Here is a 21,288-nt window from a genome sequence, read left to right as displayed (position 1 = left end):
TGTTTTTCAAAGTAATCAAATATTAATAGTTAGTGAAAGAAAGTTCTCTGTAAAGTTTTCTCTATAGAAAATCACAACTAATAAATGCAACAGGAAAAAAGAGCTATAAAATCTCTATTTTCCATCTTACACTGAAATAATAGATCTACAGACAACTATCATCAACGGTTCCTAAACCACGAGGTGAGAGGTAGATGAGGAACTTATCACAACTAACAAGTCAGGCCAACATCATCTGAATCCACTGGGTAATCTCAACCAAAGGAATCTTATGCGCCTCCTATTATTACTATTCATGAAGTATTCTTACCAAGAAAACGAACAAATGAATCAAATCAAGTCTTTAACTACCAAATTAAATGAAACATCTTAAATAATACCTCGAGGATCCAATCAGCCAAAATACAAAATATGGGAAATTCTTTAGAAGAAATAATCCAGTTTCTACAAAGAATAAATTACCTATAAAAGAGTGTGGGATTGGGGATTGTTTAAAATTAGAGAGCCTTATTTTTTAAAGTTTTTCTTTAAAAAAAAAAACAAACCGCTATTTATTTGGGGTTTTTTTGGCTGTGCTGGGCCTCTGCTGCTGTGTGTGGACTTGCTCTAGCTGCAGTGAGCAGGAGCACTCTCCAGTTGCAGTGCACAGGCTTCTCATGCTGTGGCTTCTATTACTGCACAGCAAGGGCTCTAGGCTCATGGGCTTCAGTAGTGATGGTGCACAGGCTAAGCTGCCCCGTGTCGTGTGGAATCTTCCTGGACCAGGGATCAAACCTGTGTCCACTGCATTGGCAGATAGATTCTTAACCACCAGACCACCAGGGAAACCCTTAAAGAGTTTTAAAAGGCAATATCCCCAAATATAAAGTGTGGAGCTCTTTGCAGCCAAACTGAACTGTCAAAAAAAATATTTTAGAGACAACTCGGGAAAATTAAATATGAAATAAGTGTTAGATGATATTAAGGAATCCCTATGAATTCTATTAATTGTGATAATAGTATTGTGGAGTCTTTTCCTTTCTTCTCAATCTTCATTAATGACACATAATACAGAAGTATTTACAGATGGAATCATATGGTATCTGCGATTTGCTTTCAAGTATTACAGCGTGTGCATACACACACACACTCACAAAGTGGCAGAAGAAAGGTAGAAAAAGAACAGTGAATTGTTGATAATTGTGAAAGTTAGATCTTGGGTGGATGGGGGCTCATTACACTATTCTCTCATTACACTATTTAGTGTATGTCTGAAAATTTCCATCATGAAAAGTTTCTAATTTTTAATTAAAAGGTGATCTGGACCCATTGATACATTGGAAATAATAGGACCCAAAGCAACTAACCTCTGTCCTGAAGCGAGGGCAATAGGAGACTGTCCATTGGGCGGCCGAGGCTCCTCACAGGTCTTCATCTCCACCTCTACCTTATCCAGACACTGAAATAAAAGCCATGGAGACCTAAGCATCTGCACAAAGCCGCACACAGCACAGACTGTCTTATCCGTCTCTGGGCTTCAGCACCCAGTTGAGTGCCGTGTCCACGGTGGACCAACAATAAATGTTAGTCAAAAGAATGAACAAACTAACTAAAATACAAAGAGAGGCCTCATCTTCCCCCTTCCATTTCTATTAACAGCAGAACTCCATGACAAGCATGGGATTAGCTCACAGCAGAAAATGAAAACATAAGTCCAAGTTACAGAGATATTACTATTCCTGGGGATTCCAGTCCTTGAGATATATATAGATATAGACATATATATAGATATAGATATAGATAGATAGATAGATAGATAGATAGATATATCAGTTCCTGAAGGGCTTTTAGCTGAGAATCACCCAACAGTCAATGTGAATAAATTTCTAATAATTCCTCCAACAGGAATCCAAAGGAAATGTAAAGATAGAAGCTGGACAGCAAAACTTGTTATAAAAAAACAAAATTCAAAGCAAAACCAACTCAGGACTTGTGTCTCAGAGCTACTTGCTCTACTGCACAGCAGTTCTAGAAAAAACCCAGACAACAGTCACCCCATCTCACGGAGGAGCTCACAAGCCAGATGGAAGCACCCACACTCCCAGAAAGGACAGCCTATCAAACTCCTCCCCATCTTCTCTCAGCTCCTTTAAAACCTTACCCCCTACCTCCCCCATTTGATTACTTGCAATCAAGAAAGGCCATTACCAAGCAAATTGGATGTGTCTTCAGCTTTGTCCACTGGATCTGAAAGAGGAAAGCAAAGACTCAGGGCTATGGGAGGCAGCCCTCACGGGGTCAGGCCTGCTGGCCAAAGAGAGCAGCAGCCCTCTGACTACATTCTCACCCGGATCGAGGCCCTGTTGCAGTAGACCCGAGTGATGGCTAGCCAGGTGGGGAGCTCCAGCACATTCTGTAGAACCTCTTCATCCAGCTCCAGGTTGGTCAGCTGACCCTCCCCTTTCAGGGTGCTCAAATTGATTTTGTCCGGGGAAAGATTTTTAGTGAACCTGAAAAGAGTGATGGTAAGCAGCTATTATTTCCATGGAAACCTGCAAATGAGCATTATAACCAAATAACACGTCTCGATATGGAGAAATGAGAAAGTTAAAGAACAAATGTGGACTAACAACCACACTAACTCCAGACAGCATAAGGTGTTAGGTGAGACATATTCTGTCACAATCGCATCGTCTTTCTACTCAAGAACCTACGATAACAATTCTGGAGAAACTGTTATAGCATCAGCAATATAGACTTTGATATAATTCCCATTGGAGAAGGCAATTGCACCCCACTCCAGTACTCTTGCCTGGAAAATCCCATGGACGGAGGAGCCTGGTAGGCTGCAGTTCATGGGGTTGCTAAGAGTTGGACATGACTGAGCGACTTCACTTTGACTTTTCACTTTCATGCATTGGAGAAGGAAATGGCAACCCACTCCAGCGTTCTTGCCTGGAGAATCCCAGGGACAGGGGAGCCTGGTGGGCTGCCATCTCTGGGGTCGCAGAGTCAGACACGACTGAAGCGACTTAGCAGCAGCAGCAGCATAATTCCCATATAAAACCAGAACATCCAGATAGCAACTTAACAGCTCATGGTTTAGTTGGTAAGTTGTATCTGACTCTTCTTGCAACCCCATGGACTGCCGCCTGCCAGGCTCCTCTGTCCATAGAACTTCCCAGGCTAGAATACTGGAGTGGGTTGCCATTTCCTTCTCCAGGGGATCTTCCTAACCCAGGGATCAAACCTGGGCCTCCAGGATTGCAAGCATTCTTTACCAACTGAGCCACCAAGGAAGCCCTTGAATAACATTAAAAACAAAACTATAAGATAAAGCATCCTCATAAACCCCATATACAAGCAGGAGGGGAAAAAACATTAACAGCCACAAGACATGAGTGCTATAAGCAGTTGTGCAGATCATCAAAGAGGAAAACAACAGGACATCAGAGAAATCAGAGAACAGAAGCACCCCAAGATGACCAAGTACTCCGTGAAGAGCAACGTGGGCCAATTTGAGAAAAGCAATGGAAGCTGAAGGGGTTTTGGGCCAAAGGTCCAAATGAGACGAAGCAATCTAACCCCATAAACTCATGGAATTCACCAAGGCTCCTTTCTAAGATGGGTCCCCACACTGAGAAAAACTTTTGGGAGAGGAATCCAAACTGAGCAAGACAGAAATGAAAAAAACAGATAGTCCAAATAAAAGTTGGGCAGGGGGGCGGTGAGTTAGGGAGGGTAACAGACCAGGAGGTATCAGAAAGCAAGCCATTATATTTTTAAACTCTATTTGAAACAACAGAAGAGGGAATTCTATGAGGTTAGGATATAAAACAGTAACAGATTAATTACTGGCTTGTTAAGTAGGGTAAAGCAAAACCCCAATCCTTACCCCATATACCTTTACTGATGTGGAAAAAGAACACAACCACTTAGGGCCTTGCCAAAGGGACTCAACCTGAATGTCATCACACCACTGGGTCCTGTTGCTCATTTGCAGGAAATACAAAGGAAAACTGCTGAACTGTACCCTAAGTGTGCAATCAGCAGAATCCAGGCCATGGGAAACTACACGTCAAGGGGCTGCACATAAACAATTCACACAGGCCTGTCCTCTCACTGTCACACACTGAATCCCTTCAACATCCTGCCAACGACACCAACTGTATTGCCAATCCTATTCCGGATGCCAACTGTCTTGCTGTTCACACTGTTCGCTGAACCCAGGGCAGGCAAGGCACAAGCTAAGAGGCTGGAAGAAGACTCAAGGAGCTGTAGGAACTGCAGACACGTTTATCCTCTCCTGACTGGCATGGCAGCCATAATGCAGCCTCTCTCCTGGCTGACGCAGCAGCAGCCATAACATAACCATAACGTAGCCATAACTTCATATAACGTAACTATGATGCCACTCCAATGTAGAACCAATGCAGTGGCAGCCAGGGCTTTCACGGTGAGGCTCATACAGGCTACTGCATCAAGTAGCCCGTGACCAAGCGAGCACCTCGTGACATGCATGCGCAGCACCGTAAGTGACCTCAGCTGTTACACAGCCCTGCGGAGTCACTGTTGACAGCACATGGGGTGAGAGGGGTGAGAGCGTGCGGTGAGGGGGCGAGAGCCTGGGGTGAGAGGGGTGAGAGGGGGTGAGGGGGGTGAGAGCCTGGGGTGAGAGGGGTGAGGGGGGTGAGAGCCTGGGGTGAGAGGAGTGAGGGGGGTGAGAGCCTGGGGTGAGAGGGGTGAGGGGGGTGAGAGCCTGGGGTGAGATAGGTGAGGGGGGTGAGAGCCTGGGGTGAGAGCGTGGGGTGAGAGAGGGTGAGAGCCTGGGCCAAGAGCCTGACCAGTGCCATCCTGTTAATTTCCCCACACACGCTGTCTCCAGCCCTTGCGCCTATGCTCTTGCCACTCACCCCTCTTCCTGGAGCACCTTCATCATGATTTGTCATTGAAGACTCAACTCTGACTTCTCACTGAGACCTTCTTTCCTTAACTGCTTCAATGTTAAACTTCATGTTAAATTCAAAGACTCAACCCTGACTTCTCACTGAGACCTTCTTTCCTTAACTACTTCAATGTTTAAACCTCATGTTAAAGTCCTACCTTCTACATCCCTAGAATCTGTAACACACATTTAGGTCACCATCAGAGAGGGTCTTGGGCATTCTCTAATTTTTCCGTATGTAACCACTGCTGTGCAATTCCGTGTTAAGCCCAGTGAGGTCAGGGGTGGAGTGTTAGCCGCCCCTCCTGATAACATGGTCACCTGACAGAATGCCGGCTACCTTGTAGCCAACTGTCCCGCTGACTGACTACTCCTAGCTCCCTTCTCTCATCTGTTGGCTGGATCGGCTTCAGGCCCGTTCCTCACAGCACAACCCCGGCTCCTGTACGACAACCTGTCTGATGAATCTCACCGGTGTAAGTTCTCACTGCTGTTGCCTCTCACAGTCACTCTTTTCTCACCAATAATGAATTTCACTTCTCCCTCCATCTGTAACTATACTTAGCCCTTGCACATATCAGATGCTAATAGTTGAATTTATTGAGTTATATGTTATTTACCAACTTTTTTCCCCACACATATTCTTTCCGTTTTACTAAGCTGTGTTTCAGTGTTTCTGGTTTTCCTTGAACCCTAAAATCATGACTGGCAAGAGTTTTATCTCTACACTTTTCTTCTACGGTGACTAACATGGTACTATGTAAAAGGGCTCTGTAACAGTTTTTTAAATGATAGTAAAAAAAATTAGAAGTTTAAAAACACACAGTACTGTATGATATTAAGAGACATATAGAAATGCACTGGCATGACAACAGCAAATTCTGGAAAGTGCTTGCCTGTGGGACATGGGGAGGGCTCCACAGGAAGTGCCACCTGTATGGTCAACGCTTATTTCTCCAGTTGGGAGGTAACTGCATGGCGCTTCATTATATTACTCTCTATACCTTTCTGTATGGCAAATATTTGACAATAAATCTACCTAAGATTTCTATCAGTGATATACTGCACATACGTACTGTTGGGAGAGCTACTCCTCCATGGGTCTCTCACATTCCTACGTCTTGCTGGGTAAGAAAAACACAAAACACATGACCCTGACCACTCCTTACCCAAGCCACTTCTCAGGGCTGTGTTAGAAAGAGCAGCTTTGAGGGATGATGCAGTGTTCCTCTCCAGTACGAAGAACGGGCTTGCTTACTATGTACTACGAAAGCAATGGATTCCCCAAACTCAGGGTCCCACTGCCATAGCACATGCACAGGCCTCCGTCTGGGCCCGCTCATACCCCTCCCGTGGGACCTGCGGGGCACAAGGGGAACCAGCGCAAACCTATCTTTACACTGCTTGCAGGGCCATGACTAATAAAGTCCTTTCTCTCTGACCCAGGAGTCTTGTGCTCTGCCAGCAACCACGAACTGCAGTGGGCTATTAGCATCTAAACAAGGTGAAATAAAATCCTAGACCTTTACACATACTTTTACTGATTTTAATTCGTAAAAAAAAAAAATTAACAGTTACTGAGTATGAATCTATATTATTCTCTGAACTAAAAAAATAAGTTTTCTATAATGACTCCTGTTCTCTGAACACTAACTTGCCACAGAGGGAAAGAGAATTCCTCTTTTCCTATAAAGCATGGCCACCTACGAGGAAACAGGACTGGCTGTGAAAGAGAAAAAGAGAACAACTCAAAGTACTTTCACGACGTAAAACAACTAAAAGTAAAGACACAGCACAAACCCACAACCCAGAAAGACGGGAGGAAAAGCAGAAAACAGAACTCAACGTTATTTACCTAGAACCCCGAAGTACCAGGTGGCTTTCTTTTTCAAGCCCCTTTTGTGTTAAATAAGGTATTACAGTCATTTCCTTCCAGCACCCTTCCTCTACTCCAAGTATTCAGGGAAGCCACCTCAGCTTAAATGGGGGCGGGCACCTTCAGAAGAATTAATCCTCAAGATAATTTTTGAAGATATAAAATTAATTTTGAGGGCTGTATGTCTCCTCTCTCGTCTGCACAGACTCTGATAAGAGCCCCACCTCCCCACCTCAGCTAAGAATCATGGCAGGAGCGAGACAGGGTAAGGATCCCTTTAATACACAGGAGCAGGGAGGAAAGGCTGAGAATCACTACGATAAGCTAATTTTGCATCTGATAAAAAGCTATTTTCAAGAAAAGTGACAGAAACTTTTTCAAGTATGTTTCTCTCTGAAAAGAGGAACATACTTCAAATAAAACGAAACAAACACAGACAAGAATAAGTTACACTGCTTGTTAGCACTGACATTCTCAGGGTGCCTATACTAAACAGGTACCATGTATCTATGCAAAACCTAATCTTATTTGTGTGCTCAGCTGCTCAGTCATGTTTGACTCTTTGTAACTCCCTGACTGTAGCCTGCCAGGCTCCTGTGTCCACGGAATTTCCCAGGCAAGAATACTGGACTGGGTTGCCATTTCCTACTGTCGAGGCTCTTCCTGACCCAGGGATAGAACCCATGTCTCTAGTGTTTCTGCACTGGTAAGCAGATTCTTTACCACCAAAGCACCTGGGAAGTTCAACCTTATCTACAGCTCTATAAAAAATAAATGTCATTTTTCATTTTTTTTCAAGCCTTAAAACATTTTCTTAAGTACAGTTTACTTTGTACCAAGCACTCTGAAAAGGAACATTATCTCAATTAGTCTTCCCAATACCCCATATGAAATATGCATCATTATCCCCATTTTAAAGAAAAAGAACATGAGGTTCAGATATAAAGTCATTTGCCCAAGGTAAACAGGGCAGGAAGAGGCAGAGCATGAACCCAGCTCTGCTCACTGGACTTTCTTCTACTAACATCTTGGCTTAGTAATATATTCCTTCAAAACACATCTGGCACAAAATAAATTTATAAGGTATCTCAGAAATGGTAAGAGGACATCCTTTCCCTTTTTACAAACTACCACGGCTGTTTAGCTGCTTAACCTGTATAAGAAGAAAAAAAAATTTTTTGTGGGGGGAGAAGGGGATAAAGTTACAGTGTACCTCCATCAAAGACGTTTCTGCACTTCACCAACTCAGTCAGATTAATAAATTTTTCCTTAGGTATGCCCAGAGCTAAGTCACCAGCATTCTAGCAGTAACGCCCTGTCTCTACCAAGACACAGACAAGGGACCACAGAGGTTCCTGTGCTATCAGCTCTGTGATCAAATATGCAAGTCAGTCAGTAATCATCAAAAACTGAACAAACAAAACGACCACGAGTTCTTTAATTATGCTCTAAGGACTGCTGACAGTACAGGCAGGTTTACTGGACCAGCATGGGCTGTTCTCCCGTAATAGTGATAATGATACACATTTGTTTTGTTTTTTATCAATTAACTTTAAGGAAACAACAAAAAAATAGATATTACCTAACTGCTTCTTAAAAATGCAGTAAGAATTTCTCAACTGATTTTGCCTGTATTTTATCATAATAACAAAGAATAGGTAAAAAGATGATCCATGGGTCCAGTCATTGTCAGGGAGGTTTGTGGAGGTCTGCTCAACCAAGGAAACCACTGACCTGAGATCTAATCTCAAAGTATCCAACAATCCCTGGCACAAATTTCATTCAGTATTGTGCTCCTTATCCACAATGATATCACTGAGTCCAAGGGTGGCTGAAAAGGCTAATGGAAGCCTGCTATTTATTGTACTTCAAGAATGTGGGAAAACATTTTCTGGCCATCTGTTACTGTTACAAAGCACAGAGGCTAAGATGAAATCAAGATGGAAAAACAGACTTGGATCAAGTTTCATTTCTCCCAGAGCACTGCAATTTGCTGAAGAGACAGCAGACAAAGGCTCCCAGACATCTTTATGAAAATGGACCACAATGTTGGGAAGTGACAATTCTTAGATTTGGAGAGTCACAGAATTTCAGAACTAGAAGGGCATCTTAAATACTCTCTTAGTCCAAGCCTATAATTTGCAAGTGGAAAAAAAAAACAAAAACCTGCAGTATCTATTTAAAATGTACTGTTTTTAAGTATATTCACATAGATGCAAAACCATAAGCTTAATCAATTTTAGAACATTTTCACTACCCCCCAAAGAAAAACGAAAACAAAAACATAGGCTGCAGCTATCATTCCTAATCTCCCCTTGCCTCCCAAAGCTAGACAACTGTCATTCTACTTTCTGTCTCTATAAATTTGCTTATTCTGGACACTTAATATTAATGGAATCGTAAAATATGTGGTCTCTTGTGACTAGCTTCTTTCACTTAGTGTACTGTTATCAAAGTTCATCCATGTTGTAACATGAATCAGCACTTTGTCCTTTATTTTTTAATATAGCCAAGAATATTCCATTTTTGAATATATCACATTTTGTTTCTCCATTATCAGTTGACAGACATGTGGGTTATTTCCACTTATGGAGTACTATGAATAATGCTACTATGAAAATGCAAGTACAAGTTTTTGTGTGGACTTAACAACTTTATTTCTTTTATATATACACTTAGGAGAAATGCTGGTTCAAATGGTAACTGCTTTACTTTTTAAGTAACTGCTACATTGTTTTTCAAAGTGGCTTCACAATTTTGCAATCCTATCAGCAGTATCTGAGAGTTCTAACTTCCCCATATCCTCATCATCACTTGTTATTATCTTTTTTTTATTATAGCCATCCTAGAAGCCATTGCAGTTCTGATTTCCATTTCCTTGATGGTCTCATGATGTTGAATATCTTTTCGTGTGTTTGTGGCCATTTGCGTATCTTAAAGAAATATCTATTCAGACACTTTGCCCATTTTTAACTTGGTTACTTGTTCTTTTATTTAGTTGTCAGTCATTATTTCTTCAAAGAAAACTTGTCTTGTTTTAGTTATCTACTGCAGCATAATAAATCACTCTTAGTGTTATAAAACAGAAAGCATTTTATTAAGTTCACATATTCTGCACACTAGAAATCTATTCATGAAATAACTGGGATTGCTTTTCTCTGATTCACGTATCAGAACAACTGGGGAGCCCCTGGACTCCAAGTACATATATTTTAATATTGTTCCATAGTCACCGACGCTCTGTTTTTGTTTTTCAATCTTTTCTGTTCTTCAGAGTAGATAATTTCTATTCCTCTGTTTTCAAGTTCACTGACCATTTCTTTAGCCACCTCCAACCTGCTGCTGAGAATAAGCTTTTTATTTCAGATATTGTACTTTTAAGTCCTAGATTTTATATTTGTGTGTGTATATATATATATATATATAAAATCCATTTCTCTGGGGAGAGTCTCCATTTGTTCATTTATTACTACCAAGTCTCCTTTAAAGTCCTATGTGGTAATTTCAACATCTGAGTCATCTTGGGGTAATTTCTACTGACTGCCTTCTCTGGACAATGAGTCACAGAGCCATTCAGTTATTATTGTATACTAGACATTATGGAGATTCTGGATTCTGCCAATTTCCCTGCGAAGAATTTTATTTTGTTGGTCAATCAATTTGGGCTAGATTCATACTCCAAACTCTGTCCTTTCTGTAGTGGATGAAGCTGAATTTCAGCTCAATGTTTTCAGCTTTCAACCATCGCCTTTTCCAAGCTCCATGGAGTCTCTTCCCCCATGCATGTCAAGGATTAAAGCAGATTTTAGGGCTTCTCCTTCCTTGTTCACTTCTTTCTAAGATGTATCCTTTCATTTTCCAGTCTCTCTTATAGCCCTGAATTTCATCCTCTGACTCCCCAAGTAAGACTGTATGACTGCAGACTTTTGCTTGAGTGGGTGCTAACCATCACCCACCAGAGTGTCCTCAGGCAAAAAAGCTATAGAAATGAGAATCTTACCTAGTACAATCCATATCTTTCAAGTTTCCTGTCAGTTTCTGCCTCATTTTGTCAGTCTCCAAGGTCTTCGAGCAGTTGCTTTTTATATACTACCTTGAGTTCATAATTGTTACAAGAGGGAGGCTTTGGTCGATATAAGATACTCCTATATTGTTAGAAGTAGCTCTTCTGCTAGCTCTCATTATGTTCTCCCCAAGAGGCAACCATGATGTAAGTCACCAAAAACACATATGACTGGATGTGCACAAACACACCCTCTCAGAGCAGGGCAGCAAAGAGTAATAGATAAGTTATCTTCTTGGTCTGCTGGTGAAATGCTTGTCATAAAATTGTAAAGCAATATAAAAAAACTATAAGAAAAAATAACAGTTTCCACTATAGAATGGCAGCTGGGCTTTCTTAGAGACTAAACAATAGATAGTAGTTATATATGCAGATAGACAATTACTATATATATATATATTCTACTAAAATTGCTTCTTTCTTCAGTGAATGCCTTGGGCATTTTATAATGTCAGATTTTTAAAAAATTTTTTTAATAATTAGAGTTAATCTATAAACGATGCCTCTGTATAGATACACTATAATTTATTTAATAAAATTCCTACTGATTTATATTCATTTCATTAAATAGCCTTTTTCACTTGTTTGATTCCTTCTGTAGGATGAATTCATAGACGTGAAACTGCAGAGTCTACATTTTGACAGATATTGCCAAATTTCCTATCACAGACATGATACTGATTCATACTCTCAACAGTTATAACCAATAGTCCAAATCTCCCCATACCAAGGGTAGCTTGGTCATTTGAAGCACTCCTATGTACCCTAATTCCCATCCCAGAATTCTGGACATTCTGGAGAGGCTCTCCTTCCTTAATTCCTAACAACAGTCCTGATGAACATTCTAATTCCCTACTCTAAGCCTGAAGCCTTGCTAGTCTTGTTTAGCTGAAACACTAATAACTGGATCTGGTTTGATCCACTTTTCTTCTAGAATTGAATATTTGTAAATTGGCCTACTGGGGCTTCCCTAGAGTCTCAGCCGGTAAAGAATCCGCCGGCAATGCAGAAAACCTGGGTTCGGCTTCTGGGTTGGGAAGATCCCCTGCAGAAGGGAATGGTAACCCCCTTCAGTATTCTTGCCTGGAGAATCCCATGGAGAGACGCGTCTAGTGGGCTTCAGTCCACGGGGTCGCAAGAGTCAGATACGACTGAGTGACTAACACAACAGCAAACGGGCCCACTAGCAAAGTAAGACATGCTACCTGTCGATTCCTCATCTAACTGCCTGTTAACAGATTGACCACCACCTAGAATACAGCTGCAATTTCTTATTCATCATCTTTTCCACATACCTTTTTTTAAAAAATGCTTTTTTTTAGGCCATGTTATGTGCATGCAGGATCACAGTTCCCTGATGAGGGATCAAACTCACACCCCCTGCATTGAAAGCATGCAGTCTTAACCACTGGACCATCATGGAAATCCCAACATACTCTAACTGATCATTCTAGAATTAGGACTGAGATGGGGGGATCTTCACCAACTGTAACTCAGAGATAGTGCCCTCTGCCCTCTCAATTAGTTCTTCAACCACTTAGTCCCCATAGAGACTGGGTCCCAGGTTCTTTCCCCTACACTGGTCTTGAAGATAATACACCTCGTGACTTAAGTCTTGGCGTGTCTCACTTTGTTAGAAACCTTTGTCATCCTAACATACTCCCCTTCATTTCCTTTACTTCCATGTCATGACAATTTTCAAACTTAAATCAAGAGTAGGAATTAATGAATATTGTATTTCTAATTTCAAAACCTACACAGGCTCTTGGTTTAACCAAAGTGAAAGTGTACTTGCTAACGATCAGAAAAGGAAGGCCTATTCCACTAACGGGCATTGTTGATTATTCACTATTGAATGAGAACAGTTATTTCTTTGTGGTAAAGCCTTAAACAGCTATTTAGAGAAGTATAGCAGGCAGATTATCTAAGTTTTTAAAACTGCCCAAGGAGAAACTAAGGAAAAAGGAAAACCACACCATACACTGAGGGTGTCCTTACTTTTTAAGCACAACTGGCCCTAATTTTGACCAAAATATATGCTTATTTCAACAGGCATAGACTGCTCAAAGTGATTTCTTTCACATCTGATGGTGGAAGAAAAGCCCTGTCAAAACCTTTGAGTAGTTTCCCCTACAGAGATCATTTAATAAACACCCTAAGATAGCTTCCCAGGCAGCGCGAGTGGTAAAGAATCCGCCTGCCAATGCAGGAGATGCAAGAGACGTGGGTTCGATCCCTGGGTCGGGAAGATCCCCTGGAGTAGGAAATGGAAGCTCACTGTAGTATTCTTGCTTGGAAAATCCCATGGATGGAGGAGCCTGTTGGGCTACAATCCAGGAGTCACAAAGAGTCGGACACAACTGAGTGCACGCGCGCACACGCACACACATCACCACACCTAAGATAAGCAGCACATTCAACTATGGGTTAGTAGGTTCAAACCAAATAAAGTAACTGTGGAAGACACAATGAAGAGCTTAAAATACAAACAAAGGTCTCTAGGGAGGACTATGAGCTCCTCAAGAGCTGGAACTGTATCATTTAGATCTCTGTCTAACTCAAAACCCAGGATAAGAATGTTCAATTAATGTCTACTGATATTAACAAGAAGCAAATAAATGACAATTGCCAAATAAGTGACATGAACTAAGGGGTATATCCAACAATCTATCCATATTCTTTCACACATTGCAAATCAGTTATGTGTCTGATTATCCAAACATGTTAAACCAGGTTTAAGAGTGTCATCTGTAAACACAAAAATAAATGTAAGCTGTGAAGCTGAGGTTAGAAGGTACACACTTCCCATCTGCAATAATTAGTAAGTGCCAGGTTTTTTAAAAGGAGAGAGGGAACGAAAGAGATTAAGTATATTCTGAAAGCTCTGTCTAAAAGCTGTTATAATAAAATATGGTATGAGAAAATGAAAAAGATATTTCTCTGAGAACAAAAATTATTTTTAAAGTAATAGCTAACATTTAATTTCTTACTCTATTCCAGGCACTGTCCTAAGCACTATCTTATACATTTTTAATTAATTTCTCTCAATGACTTCATGACATAAAAGACAGCCACTGTCTCCAATTTATACATAAGGAAACCTAAGTGTGGAAAGGTTAAATAATTTGTCCACGGTCACAGAGCAGTCTGGCTCAAATACGTGCAGTCTTGCCTACACTAAACCATCTCTGTGACTTTAAACAAAGTCAAGAGTTAGAGAAGTGTGGAGAAGAGAAACTCTAGGTCCCTCAAACCCAGGTCAACAGCAACAGAGAAGACGATGAGCCCTGTCCAGATGCTTTGGCATAGTATTCAGGCCTCTATGACTTAGCCAATATCCTTCTAGCTGTATTCCTTTAACCCACACTGCACGATGCAGAACGACATATAGTCTCCTAAAATCACCTGTTGCTTCTCAGCCTCTGCCTGGCATCACCCTTCTGCCCCTGTCTGTGCCCTGCTGGCTCCACGGATACTTCTGAAGGCTTTACAGGGCCCAGGGTTTACAGGCCTATTTGTTTCTATAGGCAGGTAAGACTCTGAGCAGGAATCTTGTCTCATTTGTCTCTGAGTGCTTCTGGAAAGAATTAATGAATAAATGGTTTCAGAATCAGAGTCCTCAAAGACAGCCCAGGGTCTGGGGCTAGCGGAAGGGGAGACCAGGCTCCATATCTGAGAGTGGCTGAGGCTCCACCTGCATCTGAAGAGCCAACTCTCCTGCAAGAAACCTTCCTCACAGAGGCAGAGGAACCTCTCTTGAGGGTTCTGAGGACTTAGGAGCCACAGCCAGCTCCACCTGCAAGCAAGGGATATCCTTCAATACACTGCCAAGCCTCTCCTGTCATATCAACCTCTGTCGAAACATTTCCTCAAATGAAATGAGCTCCTGAACACTGCAGCCCCTTCTTTCACACAGGTTTGAAAAAAAAAAAAAAACAGATTTCAAAAAACAAAAAAAAAAGAGAGAGAGAGAATGAGAAGAAAGAAAGAGAAAGAAAGAAAATCGGATTTCTCTTGGAAAAGGGAAACGTGTATTTTCAGCTCTGCCTGGGAAAGCACTCCACCAGATGGCAGGAGGAAGTTCAGCTAGAATGAACTGAGCCATCCCTAGCTGGAATGTCCACATTTTAGAACATCTTGACTTTCAAATGACTCATAAACCGCTGCCCTGACCCCTGCCCCATCCTCACTGCCATGGCAACAGAAACCGGTTTCAGAAAATAAAAAACACACTTGGAGTTTCCGGAGTGTCTGCGGACTGAGGAGCTATGAAAGAAAGAGTGGCTTAGGGGAGCTGACCCTGCAGGACGTACTGTGAATTGGCGCTGAGCTAGCTAGAATAGCATTCCTGCTCCCAAATATGTTCTCTATTCCTCCCCCTGACTTAGCTGAAATCATATACCCTAAAGAACAGGGAATTTTGGTGGGAGAGTAAGGGGAGCTGAGAATACAGGCCTGGGGGTAGCAGGGTGAGGCAGCAGAGGCCTGAGGGAAGAATCGGGGCAGTGGGTGCGTGACAGAGGGGCCTCGGGAGGTGGAAAGAGACATAAAGGAGAGAAGAGAGGGTGGGTCAAGAGCAAACCGGCTGTTTCAGATTTTGGCCTAAGTTGGTGGTTCTCAGCCCTGATAGACTCAACTCTACGAGCGGTCTTGCCAAGAGTGACAACCTTCTCTAAAATAATGTTCAAAACAATCTTTCCCAAGCGTAGTTGCAGTCCTGGAACTCACTGCAGTTTAAAGCTGTGCAGGGAATTCCCTGGTGGTCCCTTCCTTCCACTGGTTAGGTCAGGACTCCATGCTTCCTTCCACTGCAGAGATCATGGATTTGACTTTTGATGATGGAGGAACTAAGTTCCCACAAACTGCATGGAGCAGCCAAAAAAAAAAATTATGCAGTACTTTGTGTTTACGTGTAAGTAGGCTCATATAATCTAAACAAGCAATTCACCTCTGTAAGCATCTACCAAACATTCAGAAGCCAAAAAGGACAAAAGACAAGGAGTGCCCTGGTGGCCTAGTGGTTAGAATTCTGGGCTTTCATTGCTGTGGCCGGGGTTCAATCCCTGGTCAGGGAACTGAGATCGAGTAAATAAATAAAAAGACAAAGGATAATCCTTCTTTGTGTGAAATGATTCCACATACTGCATGACATCAGCATTTCCAGCCCACTCATTGAATGCTGGTCATATCCCTCAATCAGAACTGGAAAAAATGGCCTTAGGCCTTGCTGAGAAACAATGATCTCAATGATCTAAAAGATCTTAATCCAAACTTTTTCTTCTCCTTCTTCTCTCCTCCCGCTTCACGTGGTTGCCAAACAACCAAGACCCAGATCTCCATCTAGTGAGCTTATATTATATACAATTAACATACTGTGGCTTTTGTGGGATAAGAACCTATTCAACAGTTATAACACTATTTCTACTACTGAACCACAAACTCCAAATTTCAAACTTAGAAATCAATTTTGAGAATATAACACTTCCATAAGTCAGAGACTTAAATACACTGACCTCTCACCATCAAAGTTCTCATTCTTTAAATGATGGGTTGACATCTAAGCTATATATCTCCAAGGCACTAAAAAGACTCAGTATCCATGTAAAATAATCATTGCTGTTGGCAAATAAAACAACATCAATCCAACACATCATTTATGATACATCTAGTCTTTATTTTGTGGCAAGAAGGTACAAACTACCTATCCTTTACCTAGACTGCTAACGTGTATTATTTTTACACTTTAGTTTTTCCCCTTACTATAGATACTGATTGGTTGATTCCACTGCTTATACATATCGGGAAATGTTCCTTAGCATCCATAATCAGCACCAGTAGCACTTTCTTCATCACACAAAGATGAAGGTCCCTTAGGGATACTGGGTCAATCGGATTCCCTTGTCTCCTGCTCCCCTACCCTCACCCTGCCCCAGTCTGAGGTTCCCTGAGTTACAACCATGTGTTCTCACTCCACATACCTTCTCCTGCACCCACTTCACACACTCAAAACATCCTCAGACTCTCTGGTTTTCAAAGCAGTCAACGGTCATAAGCCCTGCCACATGAATGTCACACCCAAATAATCATAGAGAATTAAGCTGTTTTTTCCCCCCAATGATTCATGTCACACTTACAGATTATTTTCCAACCAGGTTTTATATTAGGTGCAGAAAACTAAATGGCCTCTATTTTTTTTTCACTCTGAAAATAAAGTATATAATTGTGCTATATTCTTAAACTCCAGATAAGTAAACCCTCTAAGGACCCAACCCAGTCAATACATATCAGGTACTTCACCTATTCTGAGGCCCAAGTTTACCTTGCAGCATGCCTCGGTGAGAAAAAAGTCAAACAGGACCAGCCCTAGTTTTCTTCTCTCCTTAAGCAATGATACAGAGCATTCATCTCTACTTCTCTGCATTAAAATGTTAAGAAACATCATTCTTACATGTCAAAAGAATTATTCATTTGGATGATCTCTCTCGAACAACTTTAATAAGTAGTAATCGTCACTGTTCACTGAATACTTTTTCAGTACCAGGCACTTTTATACATGCTTTCTAATCCTCAAGACAAGTGTGGATTATTATCCCCTATTTAACAGATAAGGAAACCGAAGCTTCAAGAAACTAAAAGACTTGCTGAACACCAGCTTACAAGTAGCAGAGTCAGAATGCACAGCCACCTTTTAGAGTTAAGTCCTGGTTCTTTCTACTACAATAACATGCTGCTCAGTCAGCTTTTCAAAGCAGCTGATTTCATTATTTGTGAACCATACCTTAAGCTTTTTATGTCAGATACATATGACCACTTTGCTTTGAAATTCGTATTGCTTATAAACGCTGCTTTTTTTTAAGACACAAGACAACCACTTTAGGGTAAAAGAGAATCACCCTTGGTTCTTTTTTTTTTTTTTTTAATTTACTTTTAGTTTCTTTTTAAAAAAATTTTATTAATTTATTTACTTTTAGTTTCTTTAGTAAAGATAAAAATCTATGCCAGGGCTTTCACTGCTGGGGCCTGAGTTTAACAGCTGGTCAGGGACCCGAGATCCCACAAGCCATGTGGCACATCTTTAAAAAAACAAAAGCCATGCCAAAAGGGTACTAAACTTATAAAACAGAAAGAAATTATTTAATATCCGGGGTGGTCTGAACGCCAAATATTTAACAAAAACTCAAACACCTAAAGAACAATCCCTCCTTTCTCTTAAGGTAAATGACTATTACTCTGACAGGGAGCAAAGCATCACATCCATTCCAAGTAAGAAATGTTATGGGTTAATGGTTACACATTACCCTAATTATTTCCACTGAACCTGCCCAATTGGAACATTTCTTCAAAAATTTCTTATGTTTCCAAGGTTCTGACATTTGCTTGTGACTAAAATCCACAAACAAGTCAGAATTTGAAAATTAAACAAAGGCCAAAATAAAGGGGCCATCTGGTTTATCACAGATGAAGTAAAAATATTTCAAAATATACCCACCAGAATGGCTAAAATGAAAAAGATGAAAAATACCAAGTGTTAGCATGGATGGAAAACAACCAGAATTCTTATAAACTTTCAGGGGAAATGCAAACTGCTACAGCCAGTTGGGAAAACTGTTTAGCAATATCTATTAAAATTTAACATACACATATCCCGTCACCCAGAAATTCCACTCTTAGGTATATCCACAACAGACACACTTATTCACCAAAGGATATGTACCAGACTCTTCCTAATAGCACTACTCAGTGCAGCTCTGAACTGAGAAACTACACAAATGTCCATCAACAGAAAAATGTACAAATAAATGTAAGTATATTAATAGAATAGAATAATAGCAATGAAAACAGAAAATCTACAAATTGATACAACAGAGATTAACCTCACATAAACAATGTTGAGCTAAAGAAGCCAGTCATGAAAGTATACATTCTGCGATTCCATTGATATAAAGTACAAATAAAGAGAAAACTAATCTTTGCTGTTAGAAGTCAGGACAGTGGCTAGCCCTTGGTAGAGGCAATGATGGGGGACACTCAGGGAGCTCCCCGGTGCTGGTTAATATTCTCCTTCACATGGTGCTGGTTGTTCAATCTGAAATACTTAGTAGATGAGATGCATTAGAGCAGCAGAGAGATGAAGGAGCCTGGCTCTGGAATGGCAGTGACTGTGTTAGGATCTCAGTCTCACGACTTACTGATATAGGGCAAGTTATTTAACTTCTGTGTCTCATTTATTTCTTCATCTATAAAATGGGCCTAATGTTTCCTTCACAAGGTTAGGCTGAGGATTAAATCATCATAAGACATATAAAGTGCTTATTCTTACAACTGGCTATTACTATTAAATATTTGCTAAGTCAATAAAAGTGCTTCTTCAAAAGCAAGACAAGATGAGGAAGAAAACAAAAGATGTATATGATTGCACTATTACCGGAAAATGTACAAAATAATTATTCAGGAAATGAAGATGATAATAAGTAAGGCCTAATCCAAAGGAGTGTGACTTGGAAGCCGAGACAAGCCCTACCCACACAAACCTTTACCTAAACAGACCCTGGGCAGGCAGTCAGCCTCTGAGTGGGCAACTCCAGCAGTCCACCGGGCCATGAGGTCTCTCCAGGATGAGGGGGCACTGATCAGGATCTAAGAAAGCTGAGCTCACAGTCAGGTTCTCTTATTCTCCAAAAGGACTCTGAACTCAGTAAGTCTCTGATTTCACCTAACGCTTATGTTTTTTAAACTACCTATCATGTTATCAGCCTTGTCTCTGTCACTTGGAGTCACATTTCCTGCAGCCATTTAGAGTAAATAATTAAGATTTCTGCTGACTTTCTAAAAGAGCCAGTTGAGTGAGTTGCAGTCACCTATACCATGGACGTGTCCCTAACTTCTCTGGCCATGTTATGACAGCTACTCTTCATTAAACTCTACCTTCATGCCAGGTACTATAATAAATACTTTATCCCCAATTTCTCAAAAAATTCTGCTAAGCATGTAGTATTCTCTCTTATTCTCATCTTTTACAGATAAGAAAACTAAGGCTCAGAAACGCTTCCCTGTATTATTAAGTGACAGAGAAGAAAGGTGAATCAAGCTTGTCTGGCCCCAGAGAAAACTCCCTTTCCATGACCAATAGTCCTTCGACTTACTTTACAATCCATCATATTTCTTCCTATTTGTACAACAAAAGGTCATTAGCTAAGGGGATCTAAAATAAGAATAATCTAATTCAGTGAAAAATCAATTTGGGGTATTTTTTAAATTAATGTTTTTGTTCCAAGTAAAAATCTCCTCCTGGGTTTATTTAAATAAACAATGAACATAAAAGCTATTTGTATTATACAGCGGTCATCCAATCATAGGTTAAAGCCCTTAAAAGAGAATTGTACTTCTTCCCTGCTGAATCCCCAGCACCCAGCTCAGTGCCTGGCCTAGAGTAGGATCTGGAAAATCACCTCCTTCAAATCTTGTTTACCAATAGTCTACTGATAAGTAGGATGCATTCCAACAAGACGCTTTAATATGCAAAACTTCCTGAGCAAAATGAAACATAATGTAGGAGTCACTGGGATATCCTTCCTGCTGCAGGATACTCCTCCAGGTCAAGCAGCACTGTCAGCATCAGCAACAAGTAATTGTTAAACACCTGCAAATATTTATTTAATTTAGTACCCCAGTATCCCAACTCTCCGCTCTTTCCTCATCAAGTTTGGCAAGCCACAGAAATTATAGTTCCCCTCCAAGCATGCCAGCCTCTGGATGTGTAGTAGAGACCATACAGAGACACAAATATCACATGTGATTAAGGAAGCTTTTCCAAGTTAAATCAACAGGAAGGCCTCAGGAGTTTGACCTTTCCCCAAGTCAGACCTACATGCTAGCAAAAAAGGCAGCCCTGAATAACCTTCCACCCTACTCCTCAGTCAACCACACAACCCTGAGGAAACAAGAAACTTCTACCAACGTCTAACACCTATTCCTACTTCATCTAAAAGAGAACTTTGTTCACTAAGGAGTCACTGAATATGTCAGCATATACTATTAAAATTTTTCTTTAAAAATTCTATCTTCTTAGAGACAGCACAGAATATGAGTGTATCACATTACAGCAGAAGTGTACCAGAATCAGGAAGCAGAATTGTACCAGAACTGTACCAGAATTAGGAAGCCAGGTTCTATTTCTCTACCCATTTTTGGGCCACTCCATGGGGCTTGCAGGGTCCTAATTCCCTGACTGGGGGTTGAACCCACGCCCTTGGCAGTGAAAGCAGAGTCCTAACCGCTGGATCGCCAGGGAACTCCCTCTATTTCTCTACTGTACCTTCCACCGTAACTTAAGCAAGTCACTTATCCGTCTAGGCTTTAGCTTCCTCGGTCATAAAATGAGAGGCTGAACTAGTCAGGGGTTATTCAGGGCATTCGTTCAAGATG

The 21,288-nt window shown here is 41.0% G+C and overlaps 1 protein-coding gene across 1 annotated transcript in view; it reads right to left on the bottom strand.

Annotated features, from left to right (window-relative positions):
- Positions 1-21,288, bottom strand: part of BLTP3A (bridge-like lipid transfer protein family member 3A) — a 72,933-nt gene that overhangs the window by 49,420 nt on the left and 2,225 nt on the right. The window contains exons 2-4 of the mRNA XM_061399026.1: positions 2,327-2,489; positions 2,188-2,226; positions 1,347-1,438 (exon numbers count right to left, since the gene is read on the bottom strand). Of these exons, the coding sequence (XP_061255010.1) occupies positions 1,347-1,438; positions 2,188-2,226; positions 2,327-2,489 (294 nt within the window). The remainder of the gene's footprint in view (positions 1-1,346; positions 1,439-2,187; positions 2,227-2,326; positions 2,490-21,288) is intronic.

Source organism: Bos javanicus, chromosome 23 (genome assembly GCF_032452875.1).
Source record: "Bos javanicus breed banteng chromosome 23, ARS-OSU_banteng_1.0, whole genome shotgun sequence".
Lineage (NCBI taxonomy): Eukaryota > Metazoa > Chordata > Mammalia > Artiodactyla > Bovidae > Bos > Bos javanicus.
The sequence above is the reverse complement of the archived record's forward strand: the minus strand, read 5'-3'. Positions and strand labels throughout refer to the sequence as shown.